The 21,195-nt window shown below is 47.3% G+C and overlaps 1 protein-coding gene across 8 annotated transcripts in view; it reads left to right on the top strand.

Annotated features, from left to right (window-relative positions):
• The first annotated feature begins 10,758 nt into the window (after nt 1–10,758).
• APLP2 (amyloid beta precursor like protein 2) overlaps nt 10,759–21,195 on the top strand; it is a 75,473-nt gene continuing 65,036 nt past the window's right edge. For all 8 annotated transcript variants that reach the window (XM_053269352.1, XM_053269354.1, XM_053269351.1 and 5 more), the window contains exon 1: nt 10,759–10,916. In XM_053269352.1, the coding sequence (XP_053125327.1) occupies nt 10,818–10,916 (99 nt within the window). In that variant the 5' untranslated portion in view covers nt 10,759–10,817. The remainder of the gene's footprint in view (nt 10,917–21,195) is intronic.

Here is a 21,195-nt window from a genome sequence, read left to right as displayed (position 1 = left end):
GGTTGCCGGCAGGAATCTCTCTCAGCCCTATCTTGGAGATGTTGCCAGGGAGGGAACTTGGAACCTTCTGCTCTTCCCAGAGCAGTTCCATCCCCTTAAAGGTGCAGTGCTCGCACTTCTAGTCTCCCATTCAGATGCAACCAGAGCAGACCCTGCTTAGCTAAGGGGACAAGTCATGCTTGCTACCACAAGACCAGCACTCCTCTCCTTAAAAACAAATCTACTTTACGTTCTTGAAGAGAGAATGTCTAAATCTTAATGGCAACTGGTAACTTTTCACTTCCATACAAAATATCCCCTTTCACCCCAGATGGGACTCAAACCCAGGGGTGTAGCTATAATTGAGCAAAAGGGTTCAAAGAACATGAGCCCCCAGCTCCTGAGGGCCCTCCAGCTCCATCCCTGCCTATTTTCTTCATTATCTCCCTCTCTCTGGGGGGCCACCAGAGAGAGGGATGAACACGGGGCCCCCTCTCCCCCTAGCTACGCCCCTGCTCGAACCCACAATCCCTGGCTTAGGAGGCCAGGGCCTTATCCATTCCTTTGATGTAGCCCTGACAAATAGTGCCAGTGGGCAACATCCAGTCTAAGATAGTCACGACTACAGCGATTGAAATTAGTAGGAGCTACGTTAGTCATGACTAACTTCTCTCAGTGACTGCAGTGGTGCTTAGTCGTGACTAAATAGTTCAGATGTAGCATGATTTGGATGGCCCAAGGACCTCGTGGAGAAAACCCGGCCAAACAAAGCAAGCCCTTCCCTTTCATTAGCAAGCGAGTCATGATTCTGCTGCCTAAGTGGTCTTTTCTGCACTGCATACATTATGGCCCACTGGAAGGCCAGACCATGTCTCCTCGGAAGCCAAGCCGGGCCTGGCTCAAGCCTCTCTGAGCGTTCTCCGCTTTTGCAAGAGGATCACAAGTTCCACCTGGGAAGCAAAGCCGTGAATGAAGAAGGCGGCAGCCCAGGGGTCCGAAGATGCCCCTTGGTTTGCAAAGGGATCATCACAACCCATCAGCGGAATAGAGAACGCAAGCCACGATTAGCCTTTAAAAAATTCTTGAATTAAAATACTGGCATTGCCTGCTTGAAAGTCGGATTCATGACACACTTTTGAAAGAGAAGACAAAATGGTAGGAAAGTGGGCTTCAGTTACGGGAGACTACATGTATGAGCACTGTAAGATATGGGATGGAGCCGCTCTGGGGAGAGCATCCCTCCCTCTTCAAGACAGGGCTGAGAGAGACTCCTGCCTGCAACCTTGGAGAAGCCGCTGCCAGTCTGGGTAGACAATACTGAGCTAGCTGGACCAAGGGTCTGACTCAGTATACGGCAGCTGCCCATGTTCCTATGTCAGGGTCCAAGAGATTCCACACAGAAGCCACCTCCTGACACCCAAGAGGTTAGGAACATAGGGAGCTTCTAGGTCGCAAGGTACTTAAAAGATCTGGGGCCCAAGCCCACAGCTCCGCCCCTTTAAAATTAAACACAATCATACACACACACACCCCAAAAACAATTATGTTTTTAAAAAATCTCTAATATTGTAATGCAGTGCCTGTGAAGGTGGAAGCAGCAGAAAGCCACGTGAGGCTAGGAGATCTCTCCCCTGCTCTGTACAGGTGCTTTCATTGCTGTGCTTTTTTTCTGGAAGGGGTCATGGAGGAGGGAGGTAGCTGATGAGATTCAGGTCTCTAAGCCATTCACGGGGGGGGGAGGATACCCTGGGGCCACCCCCTAATGACACCCCTGCTCTCACCCTGCTCTCACTCTCACTCTGTTAACAGCCCAATGCTAGAACAGAGCTATGCGTTCCAATCCGTCTTCCCTCTAACAGATGTTCCCAGATGTTGTGGACTACAACTCCCAGAGTCCCCAAGCAAAAGACATTGCAGCTGGGGATTCTGGGAGTTCTAGTCAACAGCGCCTGTTAGAGGGAACACTGGATCCAGTGAAAAGAAGGCGACCCTAAACTCATGCATTCCTCATGCAGAAGATGCAGGGGAAGGGGCAAATGCAGGGGGGATCTGTAGATGGAAGCACAAATACTAGCTGATTTTTAAACTGTTTGGTTCCCCAGCAGGGCTCTGAAGCCAGATGTGAACTGCAGGGTCAAAAGCATGTTTCCTGGTTATTGCAAGAGCTGCTCTGGTTGCTGCTGGTTTTTAAGAATGTGCTGGTTGTAACCTTTCAGGCTATGAACAGCCTGGAACCAGGGCCTTTCCCAGCCCTACCTGGAGATGCCGCCAGGGATTGAACCTGGGGCCTTCTGCATGCAAGCAGATGCTCTACCATTCAGCTACAGCCCTGTCCCCCCTAATATCCTACAACAGATAGTGCTTACATGTAGTCACCCATCTGAATGCAAACCCAAGGGAACGCCGCTTAGCAAAGGTGACACTTCATGCTTGCTACCACAAAACCGGCTCTTTATCCCCATGAGCACCAACAACAGGCCAGGAGGGATGTGATGGAGCAGAGGAGTGCTAGACTCCAGGCCAGGGGGCTGCTCCTTTAAATCTTTCCAAGCGGAGGGGCGGAGCCTGGAAGGGGTAGGCTGAGCCTGCAGGTATTTAAGACTCTTTCCCTTGTCAGAGCAGCTCGATCATGGGGAGCTTTCCAGGGTGCTGGAACCCTGACTGCCTCACATCCTGTTGAACCTCATGGGTTTTGTGTGTGGGGTGATGGAAGATGACAGTGATTAGCATGGTCGGGGAGCTACACAGTGCACTGTGTGGGAAGTGGGGCTTTCCATTGGCTTTGTAACCACATACACACAGTTTCTATCTCACCCACAAGCTGTGAACTGCAGTTTATGTTTTCCTTTTGCACACTGCTTAGCTTAGCCCCTCACCTCAGCTAGAAGACATCCTTTGTGTCACTTTAGCCAACACAGATGGCTTTCCCCATTCAGAACGTTCCACAGAGATACCTGAATATCTCAAATTAAGCAACATTAACGCAGCATCCAGGGCGATTCCTAAGAATCTCTCTAACAAAGAATTGGTTAACTTAGGGGTTCCCACCCCATCAGGAGGTACTAGTACCCCTAGGGGTACTTGAAAGGCACCTGGGGGTACCCAGAGCCTTTCTGTGGTTACGGTTGCCACCAGCTCCTCTGGTGGCAACCTCAGGACTGGGCCTACACTGTGGCTGCCTCAGGGCTTTGGAATGTGCTCCCTGTCAAAATAAGAGCTTCTCCATCTCGGAATGCTCAAGACAAATACGATCAACATCGGATGATCAGGAACCAGTTTTGAAATCCCGTAAATGCTCAAATATATCCCGGTACTGCTTGTAGCAATTCCCCACATCCACCTCTTTTTTTTTAAATGTCCACATCTCAATGGACATTAGACTCAGCAACCCCCTCTCGGTTGTGTCATATCCTTCCTTTGTTATCATTAAGTGAGCGTTGCTCTAAAGTTCAAGAGCAAATTCTCCAGTCGCCCCGCCCCATGGCTTCCTAACTCCTGAAGTCAAATATGGCTCTCTGTATGGCACAGCGGGGAAATGACTTGACTAGCAAGCCAGAGGTTGCTGTTTCGAATCCCCGCTGGTATGTTTCTCAGACTATGGGAAACACCTCTATTGGGCAGCAGCAATATAGGAAGATGCTGAAAGGCATCATCTCATGCTGTGCGGGAGGAGGCAATGGTCAACCACTCCTGTACTCTACCAAAGACAACCACAGGGCTCTGTGGTTGCCAGGAGTCGACACTGACTCAACAGCACACTTTACTTCATGGCCTGTCTAGCCTACGTGGATGAGTACAAATGAGATCATCTTCCGTTTCACTATTCAATCAGCAGCCTAATGAAAGTGTTCCTATAAAATCACCTTGTGAAGCCTGACCAAATTTCATCCTTCCCTCTGAAGTCTTTAAAAGAGCACAGGGACTACCTAAGGATGTCTTCCCATTGCTCAGTCCCAAACCTTTCTACAAACCCCAGCTGGAGAATGACAAACAGCTTGGGCTCAGTTTGTAGCTGCCAGTGACTTCACGGGAAGGAACCGCAAGCTACTGTTTGCTCATGTCTGCTGCCCTTCTCCGCAATTGACTTTATGGTTAACGTGCCTTGAGGGAACATCCTCTCTGCTGCAAGTAACTTTGATCTGTAAAGGAGATGTGTCATTCCATAGGCATCCCTTAAGAACTGGGTTGGCCAATCCCTGCTCAGACATGAAACTCACAGGGTGACTCAGGGCCAGTCAGTAGATTTTTCAGACTAATAGACCCCATAGGGTTGGGAGGATTAAATAAGGGAGGAACATAGGAAGCTGCCTTAGGCTCAGTCAGACCATTGGCCCATCTACAGCAATGGTTCCCAACCAGGGATAGGAACATACGAAGCTGCCATATACTGAGTCAGACCATTGGTCCATCTAGCTCAGTATTGTCTTCACAGACTGGCAGCAGCTTCTCCAAGGATGCAAGCAGGAATACCTCTCAGCCTTATCTTGGAGATGCCAGGGAAGGAACTAGATGCTCTTCCCAGAGTGGCTCCATTCCCTAAGGGAAAGATCTTACAGTGCTCACACATCAAGTCTCCCATTCATATGCAACCAAGGTGGACCCTGCTTAGCTAGGGCAGGGTCCACCTTGGTTGCATATGAATGGGAGACTTGATGTGTGAGCACTGTAAGATCTTTCCCTTAGGGTGCCAGGGATTGAACTGGGGACCTTCTGTATGTAAAGCAGATGCTCTACCACTAAGCTACAGCCCCATCCCCAGAAAACCGAGCCCTAGAGGAACAGAAACCTAGGAAGCTGCCTTATACTGAGACAGATCCTTGGTCCATCTAGCTTAGTATTGCCTGCACTAACTGGCAGTGGCTTTCCACGGTTTCTGGTCTTTCTCAGGCATACCTGGAGAAACCAGAGATTGAACTAGGATCTTCTGCATGCAATGCAGGTGATCTTCCACTGAGCCACTGAAAAGTAGGGAAGATCACTGACACAGCTCCATCCATGGAGATGGTGCTTTGCAAAGGATAAGAGGATAAGGGGTCTCTGCTCCATGGGGCTTACAATCTAGATAACGCCACAAGGTAGGTAACAAAGGGAGTGGATGGAAATGAAGGCAGGGTAAACAGGAGGAACACACAATTTCAATTACACATCCTTATGCTTAGTTACATTAGGCAAGGGTTCCTGGATACAACGCCCATCATCTCCAGCTTTTAGCCATTGTGACTGGGGATTACCCATGATTGGAGACCTCTGCAGTAGAGTATGGAGACTGAGATGTTGTGTCAAATAATGCCTTTCTTTTTCAGCAGGTCTTGGGGATGATTGGGTCTGTTTTCATGGCTGTGTTGTCCGTTTTGCTTGTTTTGGAGCTTGATTCATCCTTCCTTGGTTTGTTTGAAGTGCTGTCAACTGCTTCGAAGTTATGCAGCATCAACCTATGAACATTTTCAGCAATAAAATGTTGGGAACATTATAGTGAAAAGAAAAGGCGAGTTAAGGAAGCATCCCTCGATCCATTGACATCAGGAAGGAAGGAAGGAAGGGCTGCAAAGAGAAACTTCCTATTAAGTTTTATTGGGGCAAAGAACAGGCTCGGCTTATGTTCTGGGTGTGACTTTATTGCCATGGTTGAAGCTCAGAAGGAATTTTCATCTGGGAAAAGGCTTTTTTCTTTTGCTTGCACGTCCCTTGGCTCACTTACCTGAGTAAATCAGAGCTGTTCCTGGGCTGGTACCATTCCAAAGTGCACTGTCTGTTTCATCTTGGTAGTGGATGCAGACTCCACCCATGTGCTCCTAATCATGTAAAAGGTTGATTAAGCAAGCTTGTACAGAGTGTTCTTAAAGTAAGTAAAGTGTTCTGTGAAGTCGATTTCGATTCCTGGCACCTACAGAGCCCTGTGGTTTTCTTTTGGTAGAATACAGGAGGGGTTTACCATTGCCTTCTCCCGCGCAGTATGAGATGATGCTTTTCAGCATCTTCCTATATCACTGCTGCCTGATATAGGTGTTTCCCATAGTCTGGGAAACATACCAGCAGAGATTCGAACCAGCAACCTTCTGATCTTACAGAGCCTTAAACACAGGCCTGTAGCAGGCGCTGTCCTAGACCCATGAGAAGAGAAGGAGAAGGAAGTCTGGACAGTGGGTTTTACATAAGGAGGTGGTGTGGAGTTAATTCGCTTTGCTTGAATGCAACACTCACTGGTTTTCCAATTTCTCCTTCTGACTCACTGTGGCCTGGTTTCCATGAGCTAATCTGGCAGATGGATGACTTTGATTGACAGGAGATGGTTGAGAGAGCCCTGTGGTTCCTTTCAATCTGTGCTACAGTTCAGGTGTGCAAAAGGAATGCTGTTCTGCTTCATATCAGTGTAGTGCAGTGGCTAGAGTATTGAATTAGGACTAGGGAGACCCAAGTTGAAATCCCTACTCAGCCATGAAACTCACTGGGTCCCAGTCACTTATCTCTCAGCAGGTGCTCCCTAAGGAGAGGAGAGCTGGTCTTGTGGTAGCAAGCATGACTTGTCCCCATAGCTAAGCAGGGTCTACCCTGGTTGCATATGAATGGGAGACTTGATGTGTGAGCACTGCAAGATATTCCCCTCAAGGGATGGGGTCGCTCTGGGAAGAGCAGAAGGTTCCAAGTTCCTCACCTGGCATCTCCACCTGGCATCTCTCCAAGGCTGGGAGAGATTCCTGCCTGCAGCCTTGGAGAAGCCGCTGCCAGTCAGTGCAGACAATACTGAACTAGATAGACCAATGGTCTGACTCAGTAAAAGGCAGCTTCCTATGTTCCTAAGTGAGAGGGGGCTCCTCTTCACGCCACATCTGCTCATTCTCTCAAATCCAGCTGCTGTTAAAGGTGCAGGCGCAGGCCAGGCCTGTTTTTCTCATGCTCAGTGGACCGACTCACATCACTGAGCTGCAAACCTTTTAACTGCACCTCAAACTGAAAAATCTGAAATCTTGCTGCACCAACAAAGAAGTGCCTAGGATGGGGCATACCAACTGCTGTGCCAGGGCAATGCTGGAACACATGACATTACCTTGGCATTTTAGTGACATTCAAATGGTGCTGCAGGCACAAATGCTTTGGATTAGGAGGCCAACAGCCAGGATAATCGAGTTGCAGAGCTGGAAGAGACACAATGGCTCATTTACTCCAAGCGCCGGTTAAGACAGAATATTCAATGCCAAAGCACCCCTTGACAGATCCCTTGGAAATCTCCAAAGAAGAAGGATTCCACAGGCCTCCCCAGGCAGCCTGGCTAATTACTGAACTGCTCTTATAGTTAGAAAGTGTGTCCGGACCTAAATGCAACTCCTTGTAATTGCCTCGAGTTCAGATGTCGCCAAGAACTCACCAGGTGGCCTTGGGGAGAGCACTCTCAGTTTCCGGATCCTATCTGTAATCACAGAAGGGCTGTTGTAAAGTTTAGAACATAGAAACATAGGATGCCTTCTACCGAGTCCAACCCTTGGCCCATCTAGCTCAGTATTGTCTACACAGACTGGCAGTGGCTTCTCCAAGGGTGCAGGTAGGAGTCTCTCTTAGCCCTATCTTGGAGATGCTGCTGGGGAGGGAACTTGGAACCTTGCAGATGCTCTTCCCAGAGCAGGGAATCCCCTAAGGAGAATATCTTACGGTGCTCACACATGTAGTCTCCCATTCAAATGCAAACCAGGGCAGACTCTAGTTAGCAAAGGGGACATTTCACGCTTTCTAGTGCAAGTCCAGCTCTTCTCGCACAGAGATTGGGGCGGCCTTTCCATGAGGCAAGGTTAGGCAGTTGCCTCAGGCAGCGGATTATTGGGGCACCCATGAGGTGGCAAGACGCTGCCATGAGAGCCACTCTACAAAACCAATCTGACCCTTGCATGCTTTGCAGGGAGCATCTCTCATTACACTCCTTGCAAAGCTTGCAAGAAGCACAAGGAGAGAAGAGGAAGCTGCCAGTAACCTCATCTCCTTTCCCGTTCCTTGTACCACTTTCAAACCTTGCAAGCGTCGGTTTTGAAAGGGAGCTGGCCCCCATCAGGGGCAAGACAGCATTTAGTGTCCCGCCTCAAGCACCACAATACCTTGGGCCACTCCCAGCTTAAGATAAAATATTGTGAGAACAGAAGAGTTGGGCTGGATCAGACCAAAAGACCATCTAATCCCATTTCCTGCAGTGACCAAAGAGTTGTCTCTGGGAAACCAATCATTAGGGTATGACAGTAATAGCCCTCTCCCACTGTTGCTCCCCAGCAACTGGTATTCAGATACACTGCCTCTGAATATGGAGGCTCCACTATCAATGCATTCCCCCCCCCCGGTTTCAAGGAATGCCGGTAGAACACAGGAAGCTGCCATATACTGAATCAGACCATTGGTCTATCTAGCTCAGTATTATCTACACAGACTGGCAGCGGCTTCTCCAAGGTTGCAGGCAGGAATCTCAATCAGCCCTATCTTGGAGAAGCCAGGGAGGGAACTTGAAACCTTCTGCTCTTCCCAGAGCTACTTCATCCCCTCAGGGGAATATCTTATAGTGCTCACACATCAAGTCTCCCTTTCACATGAAACCAGGGTGGACCCTGCTTAGGTAAGGGGACAAGTCATGCTTGCTACCACAAGACCAGCTGTCCTCTCCTCACAGTGCACCAGTGTTGTAGAAGATCAGCAGCCTCAAGTTTAAAAAAGAGAGAGAAAGGGGGGGGGACCAAATGCCACCCAAATGGGTTAGTCAGCAATAGCCAAAACAAACCTATTGTTTTTCCTGCAAGAAGAAACAGCTTAGAAGACTCAAAAGAAAAGCAAGCAAACAAACAAAAAACCTTCTAGTCAATTTCACCTCCGCTGTGAACTCCGCCAAGCAAGTCTGTCAATTTGAACTGAGCTGTCAATTTCACTGCAGCTGCCAAGTCCCCCAAGCCAGCAAACAAAAGCAACAAGTGTTTGATGTTCTAAGTGTATCTATTTCTCTGGATGTTGTTTCTGTTTAATTAATCGCTTCCTGAAATAGTTCCCTCTCAAGCATCAAAGGTAGTTTCCCACAGAGCAAGCATGCAGTAATCCAACCTGGATACAACTAGAGCATGAGTAACCAAGACTCAAGTTGAAGTGAACATAGGGAGCTGCCTTATGCTGAATCGGACCATTGGTCCATCTAGCTCTGTATTGTCTATCCTGACTGGAAGGGACTCTCCAGGATTTCAAAATATTTCATAGAAACACAGGAAGCTGCTTCATATGGAGTCAGGCCATTGGTCCACCTAGCTCAGTATTATCTACACTGACTGGCAGCGGCTCTCCGAGGTTTCCGGCAGGTGTCTCCCGCAGCCCTACCTGGAGATGCTGCCAGGGATTGAACCTGGGACCTTCTATATGCCAAGCAGGTGCTCTACCACTGAGCTATGGTCTAAGGGGAATATCACAGTAGACAGATCTTACATGTAGTCACCCATCCAAAAGCATACGCGGCAAACCCTGCTTATCAAAGGGGTCAATTCAGGCACGCGATAAGCCCGATCGACCCCAGCCTCACAACCATCTTCTATAATAAAAGCCTTGGGTGTGCGCCCGTGTCTCTGCGCCCATGTCTCCCTCGGTCGTTTTGGGCATGCGCGGAGCACATGCCCAGAACGTCCAAGAGAGATACGGCCGCAGGCACCAGGCGGCCATGTTGGCTCCCGTCCGGGTGGAGGAGAAGCGGGGACCGGGGAGGGCAGAGGCGGCAGCGGCGGGACCGGCCCTGCCGCTGGGAAATACGTGGCGGCGGCGGCAGGTCCGGGCCGGAGGAGGACGCGGTGCGGCCAGAGGAGGCGGAGATAGCTGGCCCCAAAGGTCTACTAGCGCCCGTTAATTTAACGGGCTTAAAATCACTAGTATACAATAACCATATACATAGCTCTGAGCTCCGTGGAGGTAAAGCGGGATATAAGTGTAAAAATCAATCAATCAAATAAATAAATAAATAATCTGCTTTTCTCCTTCCAGGGTTCAGATTCCCAACAGGGTTCAGATTCCCAACAGGGTTCAGATTCCCAACAGGCAATGTCTGCAGAATATAAATATTCAGAAAGCATGACAGATTTATTTATATATTTTATATATATATATATATATATATATATATATATATATATACACACACACACACACACACACACACACACACACAAATTAATATTTATTTCAATTTAATTTAAATATATATATACACACACACAATTTTTTTAAACTTAAACCATTACAAACGTCTGTTTATTTGGATATCTCCCTGCCGCCTGTTTATTCCCGAAACACCCAAGGCGGCATACAATAACCAAAAAAAAAAAAATCATAATTATAAGAACAATTATACTAGAAAAGAACCACCCACGACAAACACAGTCCCAATCCACAGACAACGCATGCACAGAGAGTCGAGCCTCCTGCAGATCGACGCCATCGGGCTGCAGAAGCAGACGGCGCCGCTCACTTCGCTGAGCCCGCCCTTCCTCCAGTCCTCCTGCACTGCGCTCAGCCGGCTGGGGAAGGCTCCCGACAGCGCGCTCATCCCCCTTGCCCCCGATTGGATGGCGCAAGGCCCGCCCCTTCTCACCTGGCATCCTTATTGGCGGAGGGAGGTCTCTCTTTCCTCCCTTGCGCTCCTTTCCCCTCTGTGCCCTCCTCCTTGCTGTGATGGGAGTCGGAGTGGGAGGGCGGGGCGGAGAAGGGCGGGGCTTGGGGGAGACCCCACCCCTCTCCCAGCCCCGCCCACGCGCCGCCGCCGCCGCCGCCTCCTCCTGGGCTCGCGCGCCGTCAGTTGCTTCTGGGCGGCGGCGGAGACGGACGGGCGCGGGGAGGTGGCCATGGCGACGACGACGGGTGTCCCCGAGCGGCTGGGCTGGCCGCTGCTCCTGCTGCTGGGGCTTACGGGCCCGGCGGTGACGCTGGCCGGGTACATCGAGGTAAGAGCCGCTCTGTCGGGCTGCCCGGAGGAGGAGGAGGAGGAGGAGGAGGAGGAGATGACGACCCCCCCCCCCCGCCGCCTGCGCGCCCCCTCCCCACCAGCCCCCCCTCCCCCAAGGGCTTCCTCCACCGTGGCCTGACTCTCTGCAGCCCCACCAGCCCCCTTTGCTGGAAACAGGGGTGGCTTGGGGAGTCCTTGGAGGACCTTTGGGGCTGGGTGAGCAAGGGGGGGGGGCTTGCTGGCTGGAGGGAGTAATTGGGGGTGGGGGGTGTCACTAGGACCGTAGGTGGTCGCCTTGTACCGAGTCGGACCCTTGCTCTGTCCAGCTCCACGGTGCCTACTCTGACTGGCAGCGGCTTCTCCAGGGTTCCAGGCGGGAGACTCTCCCATCCCTTTCAGGAGGTTGAGGCTGTGACCTTCTGGGTGCAGGGCAGATGCCATATCATTGAGTGGTGGGTGGCCCCATCTCCCTGGGGCTGGGGGTGGTGGTGATGCATTGGGGGCCAGGGAAGCAGTGAGGGTGCATTGGGGGGCTGGAGACCATTGGCTGATGAAGTGCTTTTGTGCACTACTTTGCTCTCAGCCCCTCACCGCCCCCCCCACTCCTCCTGTAAGGTAGGCCAGCCCTGTCACCTTCGAGTGCTCGAGGGTGTGCCTTCCAGGTCTGATCCAGCAGGGCTCCTTCTACTTGGGATCACACCTCGGTTTGCTTTACTGGCACATTCTCTGCATGCAGGAAGGCAAGGCAAAATGGCACTCCAGCTAGTACTGGTAATTTTTAGCCCCCCCCCCCCCCGCCGCCTGGGCAGCATGCCCTAAAAAACCCCAATGGCTGGGTTGTCTCCAGGGAGGATGCTTAAATTAGTCTGTCTTGGGTGTCCCTTGGCTCTTCCCTTCTCCATCAGCTTCTTTTCTTTGCTTCCCTTCTTTCTCTCTCCCACTTCAAATTCTGTAACTTCTCCCACCCTGCGGTGGCTTTGCCTTACCTCTTCCAACACTACTTGCATCCTCCATAAATTATCTCTCCTCCCCCCCCACACACCAGCCTGCCTGTCCTCCCACACTGTCCTCCTCCCCTCTCTTTCTACCTCTGTGTCCTCCATTTGCTTATAGCCATCTCGCTTTTCACCCCACCTTGAGCAATCCTCTTCAGCAGCACAGAAATGAGGAACTTGGCCAAAAACCTCCCCGCCAAAAAAACAAAAAAAAGCCAACGAGCCCCCTAAAAGGAGCTAGAGAGAGATGGAATGGAAAACAATGTCTCTCCTTTACCATTCTTAATCTGTCCATTCTCCTGTCCTACCTGGATGTCATAATGAAAGATAAATGGGTTGGGAGAGAGGCCCAAATGCAGATGGATCTCATGCTGAGATTTCTGCAGTGTGATGACGGAATGTCCATAAACAGTCCATTTCTTCATTTCTAGCACTGGATGCTGATTTGTGTGTGTGAAGTCTTTGTGTGGAAAGCATCCTCTTCCTGTGGTATTATTCTTAATACCCCCGGCTCTGCCCAAAACTATTGAGAGACGCTGCTGTGGTAGCGGGTGTGTCATAGTCCCTTCCTGCACCTCCTTGGATACTGTAGTTTTCCACTTTCCTCGGGGCTTAATGCCTTTCAGTTCTGTTGATCTGCTAGATGAGCTCTCCTGTAATTGCTTGCTTTGAGAATCTTGCTGTCTTTGATATGAAACAGATCAGCATATATATATATATTGTGTGTGTGTGTTAAAAGTCACGTCTTGGTGAATGACTCCTCCTCCCCCCCCCCACCGACTTTTCCTATCTTGCATCTAAGTTGACAACAGCAGGGTTTTATCGTAAAAATGGATATACCTAGCAAGATATTCTGCGAATGCCATTTTACAGAAGTGTTTTGCTTGTTTCTAAATCTGTGAGGCTTCCTTCTACTTGCCTGGAAAAGGATTGGCGGCAGTGGCAGAGACTTAATCCGAGACAGGTTTCTGCCAAGCCTTCCACGGATAAAATCAAACTGTTTCAGAGCTGGTGCCGCAGTGGCCGGCTAGGAATTTGGGTTCCTATCTAGAGATGGCTCTAGGAGTTAGCCATTGAAGTCTTTTGTTTTACCTTGTCAGTGTGCGCGCGTGCATATGTACGAGAGCTGACCGCTGCATTCTTGGCACTGTCACAAGAAATGTGAGTGTCAGATTGGTCTAGAAACTTAGATTAGAGGGCAACTTTGTGAGAAAAGCATCCATTTCGTCAGGGCTGCATTATCCGCTTAGTAGATCCTGACTCCGTCTTCTGTTTTGGGCTGCCCGTCGCGTTGTCTTTAAAGCTTTATCAGAGTATAATGTGTGTGTATAAAATATTTAAATGTACATTTTTTAAAAAAATGCCTGCCTCCCCACTAACATTTTTTAAATTCTTGGTCAACAATCAATCATGATATATAGGGTCCTATGCTGTAGAATGGTTTTCAGCATTTCTTGGCTAAGGTGTGCAAGATTGGGGAATATAGCACATTAGTAATTCTCTGAGCTAAATCGACCTTGTTCAAACTGAAGTGCATATACTTGTTAACCATTTTTCCAAGTGTGTTAAACAGCTCTGCAGGACTAATTCTTTTTTTATTTTTGGACTTGTATCCCACTCTTTCTCGCAAGAGCCCAGAGTGGTGTACATGGTTATGTTTATCCTCATAACAACCCTGTGAGGTAGGTTAAAGTGACAGATAAGTGTCTGGCCCAGAGTCACGCAGTGAGTGTCATGGCTGAATGGGGATTTGGATTTGGATCTCCTCAGTTGCAGTCCAACATTCTAACCACCGAATAGTCTCTGTGTTACATCATGCAATCTACCTGGAGATTGCCTCATTCAACATATTTGTGTTCTGTAGAATTTGGCAGTCAAAATGCTGTTAGAACCCTTCAGTTATTTCACCTTCAGGATTCTGCATACCTGCTGATGTTTTTCTGTTAGATTGAGAATAGCCAAGTTCACCTTCTGGAGTTTTGTTTTTATGCTCGGATCCCTTGGTGGTTTGTAACGTGATGGCAGTGACCAGAAGTGATCACGAATAACCTGTCTGAAATTGTTCTGCCAGGTTGATAACAAGGCTCAGAGAGGCTGGGGTGAGGGATTGCAACTAAAGCCCCTATCGGATTACTTAGCATGGGTGTGCCGCTGGAGAACTTTTCATATTGCTTCATGATTAATCCCTTACACCTGTTAGAATCTCCTTCCAACTGTACGGCACTTCCTCTCCTATATCCGAGACAAGTTCAGCTGCTCCTGTGTATCCTGTCTGGGAGCTGCTTTTTGCTTACAAATTGGTGGCAAGGACAAGATTTGCCCGGAAAGAGTATTTGATTGCATAGTGGTAATAGGAATTAAGGCTATAGCATAGACAGTCCAGACCTGCTGCTTTGTGTGGAGTTAGCCACTGACCACACTATCTAAGTTTCAGCCTCCTACTATATTTTTATTATTATTATTATTATTATTATTATTATTTATTTTTACATTTATATCCCGCTCTTCCTCCAAGGAGCCCAGAGCGGTGTACTACATACTTGAGTTTCTCTTTCACAACAACCCTGTGAAGTAGGTTAGGCTGAGAGAGAAGTGACTGGCCCAGAGTCACCCAGCTAGTTTCATGGCTGAATGGGGATTTGAACTTGGGTCTCCCTGGTCCTAGTCCAGCACTCTAACCACTATACCACCAAAGAGAGAAATAATAGGGTACTTTAGATCAGGGCTTGACAAATCTCAGATGCCAGGGAGCTGTAGAGCCTAGACTAGGGTATTCAGAGGTAGAGTGATTTAATAACACTTTTATTTGTCCCAAGTAATCCAGTTTCTGTTCTGTCTTGCTTGTAAAGGAAATAAATAGTAGTCCGTTTACTCTCCTTGCATTTCACAATGTCCGTCACCAAGTCTGGTATTTTTGTCAAGTGTCCATTGTCTGACTCCCAAATCTTTGGGCTGGCTCCATAGGAAATTGGGATCAGATCATTTGATTCAGCTAGATCCACTTAGGACACACCTGTTTTCTCAGGCTTTTGCGAAACTGATTTTTAAAAAATCATTGTTTTGATTGTTTTGATTTTTGAGTGTTGTTTGTTTTAAGTTGTGTACACTACCTTGAGATTAGCTGTTGGGCGGTTTATCAATCTAATAATTCGTCAGTACATTTGCTATGGCCTGCTTTAGGTCTGAAAACCTACTAGGGGAGATGCCAAGGCATTAGTGTGCCTACTTATGCAACTCTTGTAAAATTGCAAATGTTCCTGGATAGCGTCTAACAAAGTTTAATTCTGCCACTGAGAAAATTGAGAGAGTGCCGTCCTGGGCATCATTTTCACTGAAGGTGCAGGATCGGAATGTGTAAGAGGCAACCCGATGCTTAGTTCAGTTGATTTGGCATATGTCAGGTGGATTTTCTTTTGCTTGATTATCTCCGCTAACTAGTCTCTGTCCCCAGAACACCCACTAATCTGGTTACCATTTACAGCGTCTCTGTTTCCGTCATGTTTGGAAAGTGTGTGCCTGTTTGTATGTGAAGCTGAGCGTTGAATCAAATCTTCTGTGTGGGCTGCTCTGTGGAATGGCAAAAGAGAATTAACCACAACTGTGTGATTGTTTCTTTCTAGTCAATAGCTGGTCCCCTGAAGTGACAAGTAAATGCTAATGGTTTGTTTTGAGTGGTGATGCTTATGCTGGAATTCTGCTTGCTTGAGTCACCTTTTAAAGGAGGGTTTATGACCATTGTATTGCTGCCCAAGAAGTATTTTTCTTCTTGGCATGAATATGAACTTCAGAAACTCATTCTGAATACATAATATTTGCTACAAGATTTTCAAAGGTCTTTATCCAGTTCTTCAGTTTATAAATTATATTAGGCTCAATTTCTAGTGTAGTAATTTTGCTTGGATTGGCCTTGACAAGCGGAGATAAAGTAGGTATATTATGGTATTTACATGAATCCAAGACTAGGGTCCGTCCCCTGCCCCCCAGGTTTGGGTTTTCGTTTTTAGAAATTGGAGGGTCATCTTGAATTCAGAGTCCCTGCCTTTTTGGTAAATAGAGGTATAACCTGTGCTTAATCTGTATTTTTAAAGGGGCTTGTCTTAAATTCACAGTTGTCCTCTATTCGAGGAAATGCAATACAGCCTTATAATGGCTGTTTTAAATTCAGGCTCTTGAGCCATCAAGGTACAAACTTAGTTGCTGACATCCAGACCAATGTCATGCCGATGCAACAGCATTTTCCGTCACGAAGGGGGCTGTGATGATCCAGGGTTACCCATCCTCTCTGTAGCCCTCTGGGAAAACAAGTCCCTCAAGGGTGGGGGACCCTCAGGCATATTATCCGGAAGTGATGAGGGAAAGGGGGAGGAGTAACTAAAACCAGGCCTACCCTTGCCCAGTGGAAACGGCTGTTATATTGGCATGGCATTGATCTGGATGTCAGTCACTGTTGTTGAAGTGTGCTCTTGATTGAGCATAATATAGTACTTTAATAAATCTGGTTGCCTTGATAACATGTTACCAAGGCCATAGCTATCTCGAACAATTGAAATATTAAGTTTCAAGAAGCTTTTGTGTATGTAAAATTGTCTCCCTAATGTTTACAGAACACTATTTCCTAGTATTCTTTGGGAGAAGCCATGGCAGCTAAACTACCCTGGTAGCATTCCATTGTTTTGAAGGGGATGTAGAAGTTGCTGCTCACACGTAATGATTCTAGAACTGAAGTCACCAAATTATATTGCTTGGGGGGCTGCTTCGTGGGTGGAATTGGGTAGGCTAGAGAGGATGAAAGCCCTGACCTGTTGCCAAAGATGATGCTACTTTTGCAAACCTCTTCTGCCTTGGGGTTGGCTATGGGGGTGGAGCACGAACATAGGAGGCTGCCTTCTACTGAGTCAGACGATTGGTCCCTCTCTAGCTCAGTATTGTCTACACTGACTGGCAGCAGCTCTCCAAGGTTTTAGGCAGGAGTCGCTCCAAGCCCACCTTGGAGATGCTGCCAAAGATTGAACCTGGGACAATTCATGCTAAGACCAACTCCTCTCCTCTAAAAGACTTAATTTGGTTCTCTAGACTCTAATCCCTGTTCCTTTGGGACACTTGCAAATGATGTCAGGAAGCTGAAATGTCCCTTGCAGGGGGGTAACACCCGCCCCCCCCCAACACTGAGTTAAATCTGAAACGATAGAAAACATGTTTTCCTTGGCATTTAAATGAAAAAAAACCCTTATTTTTTAATGGTCTCTTCAGCACTGATGTAGTTGGGTGGGAAACCCCTGCATAACTGTTATTGTGGCATAGTGAAATGTAGGAATAGAGAAAACAAACAAAAATGGGATGTTGTTTACTAGTTGGGCTATTAATACATTTTGGGTTGTCCGGAAATGACGACTGAAGCAAATCGCTCTACTGAGTGTTCCTTTTGAAGAGGTCAGAGTCAAATGTTTGCCGAAGAGCTGCAGTTCTGGCTGTGAACGGATTGCTTCCTATACGTGCGGCGTCAAAATACCTGCTTCCTTTAAGTGAATGCATGATCTTTGATCTCTCCAAGATCACAGGCAGACTATAAAGAACAAAGTCATGTGGGGTCTGAAAGGAGGTATAGCAGCACATGAATCAAATATATGCAAGCACTGAAACTGTGGCTGATTGTGACCTTACCTGCCTACAGCAAGTATGCATAGAACTTGGCGTCATGGGTGGTCAGTTTATCTGAAAGCAGTAAAACTGTTTGCACTCAAATCGGAATGAATAACTTGGAGCCCATCATTTGGCCCTGTCCAGGAATTTGGTGGAATTGCTTGTGCAGACTTAGTTGCTGCTGCTGGTTCCCATAGACCAGTGTTTTTCATGGTAAGGCCCAGAGGGCAGTAGTAGCCCCCATCATCCCTAGGTGCAGCCCCCTGACTAATTTTTTTAGGAACATCGGAAGCTGCCATATACTGAGTCAGACCATTGGTCCCTCTAACTCAATATTGTCTACCCAGACTGGCAGCACCTTCTCCAAGGTTGCAGGCAGGAGTCTCTCTCAGCCCATTCAAACCAAAGTGGGCTGGATCCTGCTTAGCAATGGGGTCAATTTATGCTATTGGGCCAAAGCTTAATACTTTGCACAGTCCCCCATGCCAGAGACTACCATTTCCACCCTGCAGTGCTGTACTTTGCCCAGTGCCGGGAGGCTCCTTTAAGGGAAGCAGAGCCATCCTGAGCCCCTGCACCATTTTGGAAGGCATGCACAGAGTACTGGGAAGTGTAGTTCTTCCTAGTGCTTTCCCCATAGGAGTCTTGGGAGAGGGCTCCCTCTCAAAGAGCCCTCACAAGACTGAGAAAAGCACAGTACTGTGTGGAGGTCAGCACAGTGGGAAATGGCTCTCACATGAAAGGTTTTTTGACAAAGTAGCCCCCCCACTTGAAAAATAGTGAAGATCAGTGCAGTAGATTGCCCCCTTAAGCACAAGAGGTGCTTGCTGCAAGATACCTTCCAGATCGGAAAGGCAGAAGATGGATGGCCTCCCAAAACAGAGCTCTGATGCTGCACTGCATGCTGTTGAAATGGCAACTTCCCAGTTCTAATAGTGCCTTCTAAATCGGAACTTGCTATTTCTTTATAGCTCTTGGCTACACAATCTATGCATTCCACCTCTTTTAGAGCACACAGCTCATTGTGCTCAATTGCTCAATATGTTTTGAGCCAGTAACTTTACCCTTGAAGTCCTTATAAGCAGCATACAGCTGCTGTTTGCTGCTTCATTCGTTCCATTTTCTTCTGTGCATTAACTTTAGCCCCAGTCTCCCAATATTCCCTTTCACATCTTTTTTTGTCCTCTGCGGATCGTTTTTGGGTCATGAGAGAACAATTCCTGCGCAGGCCATTCCTTAGACACAATTTTGCTTGCTTACCTTACTTTCTCAGACACTTCATTTTGCTTAAGTGCAGCATTATGAAACACTAGCCAGGAGGAGCTGTATTTCCAGTGGTGTAGGTCTGTGCAGACTCCAGTACTTCTCTCCCCTGCCCATGACTACTGAAGTCATTAGTGGGGACGAATAGCATCCTCAACAATAAAGCTGAAATTATTTGCCTTGATTGATTCTCCAGTGTATGGTAATTGGAAATTACTCATATATCATTATTATTATTATTTATTGATTTGATTTCTATAACGCCCTTTCCAAAAATGGCTCAGGGTGGTTTACACAGAGAAATAATAAATAAATAAGATGGATCCCTGTCCCCAAAGGGCTCACAATCTAGAAGAAACATAAAATAGACACCAGCAACAGTCACTGGAGGTCCTGTGCTGGGGGTGGATAGGGGTTAAAGGTGCCTCTTTGCCAAGTTAGCAGGGGTTAGGGTTAGTGTTAGCATGTTGGAAGTTGTTCTCAGGTTTATGGACCAGCTGCCATGACGTGGATGGAAACAGCGAATTTCTTTATTTTAGGAACATAAGAAGCTGATATATACTGAGTCAGACCATTGGGCCATCTAGCTCGGTATTGTCCACACAGACTGGCAGTGGCTTCTCCAAAGTTTCTCCAACCCTATCTTCAGATGCCAGGGAGGGACCTTGGAGCCTTCTACATGCAAGCATGCAGGTGTTCTTCCCAGAGCTGCCTCATCCCCCAAGGGCAATATCTTACAATGCTGACATGTTGTTTCCCATTCAAGTGCAAACCAGGGTGGACCCTACTTAGCAAAGGGGACAATTCATGCTTGTTAGCACAAGACCAGCTTTCCTCCCATTTTGTGTAGTGCCCGGCTGAAGTTAAAGACCCTGCATGCAATTCAGCAAAAGTTAGTTGTGACTAAGTCCTGTCCTGTCACTTTCAGTGAGTCATGATGACTGGATTGTTAGTCCAGGCGGTTATCATGTGCTTAAAATCCTGTATATGCCTTGGAATTGGCTTCTTACATCATCCATAGATGTGCGGGCCTAGAAGCCAGCCATCCAAAAAGATGTTTTTCTCAGAGTGGGGTGCAACATTATTATTAACATTATTATTAGTAACATTATTTTTATTGATTTAACACACTTTTATACTGGTCCATGTGCAAGTCTGTGGGTGGTCCACAATCTAAAAACGCAACCATTAAAACATTAGTATAATTAAAACAGTTTAAAAAACAGATAAAAGCTCCAAAACCTAAACCTTTAGAACTATAAACTAAAAGCCTGACTGAACAGGTATGTTTTCAGGTCCTTCTTCAGAACATCCAGAGACTGGGAGGCTCTTGTTAGGAAGCGCATTCCAAAGTCGCAGGGCAACCCTAGAAAAAGCCCAGTTTTCAATTGCCACCAACCAAACTGGTGGCAACCACAACTGGACCTCCCTAGATGATCTTAATTATTATGATTTGCTACAACAGAGGGTTCTTGACTTTGGGACTCCAGATGTTGTTGGACTACAGCATCCATCATCCTTTGGCCATTGTGGCTGGGAATGATGGGAATTGTAGTCCAGCAACATCTAGGGAGCCAGATTTGAGAATCCCTGGACCACAGTATGGAAGAGCTAGTATTGGGAGAGTCAGCAGCTGGAGACCTCTGGGCCAAATCCAGACACTTGAGAAGTGTAGCCAGAAGCAATAGTTTGAAGTATACTGTGCTTATAGCAACTGAACTTGCTGGCAGACCACTTTAGAGCAAGAGGGGTGGGCATTCTGGCCCATTACTTCACACTTGGTCCTCGGGGTGACTTTCCAGGAAAACTTGCTGCCAATCAGAAACCTAGGCTGAATGTCAGACTGAGGTATACTGTGGGTCCATTGCACTTTTCGCTTTGTTCCAGTAGTACAAATTGTAGATGGACAAATAGGGTTTGGGGACAACTGTTACACCTCGTCATTTGGGCAAGACTTGTGATACTATTTGTGGAGTGGGCATGGTGAAAAACTCATCCCACTATCTTTGACATTGTGGTCTGCAGCTGGGATCAGTAGCTGGAATGAAATTATAATTGTGTGTAAAGCAATATCTACAGGAAGACCATAAAGGGATCCTTTATGGATTTTATAAACCCTTTTTACACAAAGATTTGTGTAAATCCTTTTAACACGAAATCCTTTTTTACACATAAATCCTTTTACATAAGGATTTTTACACAAGGGTTTACATTATGGATTATACAAATCCTTAATATCAATATTTACAGGTCCATCACATTGTCCCAGATCCCTCAGACAAATTACCAGACAATTGATGACTTTTGAAAATAACACACAAAATGACAAACGGAAAAACTCAAGTATGTAGTACACCGCTCTGGGCTCCTTGGAGGAAG

Source organism: Hemicordylus capensis, chromosome 8 (assembly GCF_027244095.1).
Source record: "Hemicordylus capensis ecotype Gifberg chromosome 8, rHemCap1.1.pri, whole genome shotgun sequence".
Taxonomy (NCBI): Eukaryota; Metazoa; Chordata; class Lepidosauria; order Squamata; family Cordylidae; genus Hemicordylus; species Hemicordylus capensis.
This window is presented reverse-complemented; position numbering and strand designations above follow the sequence as displayed.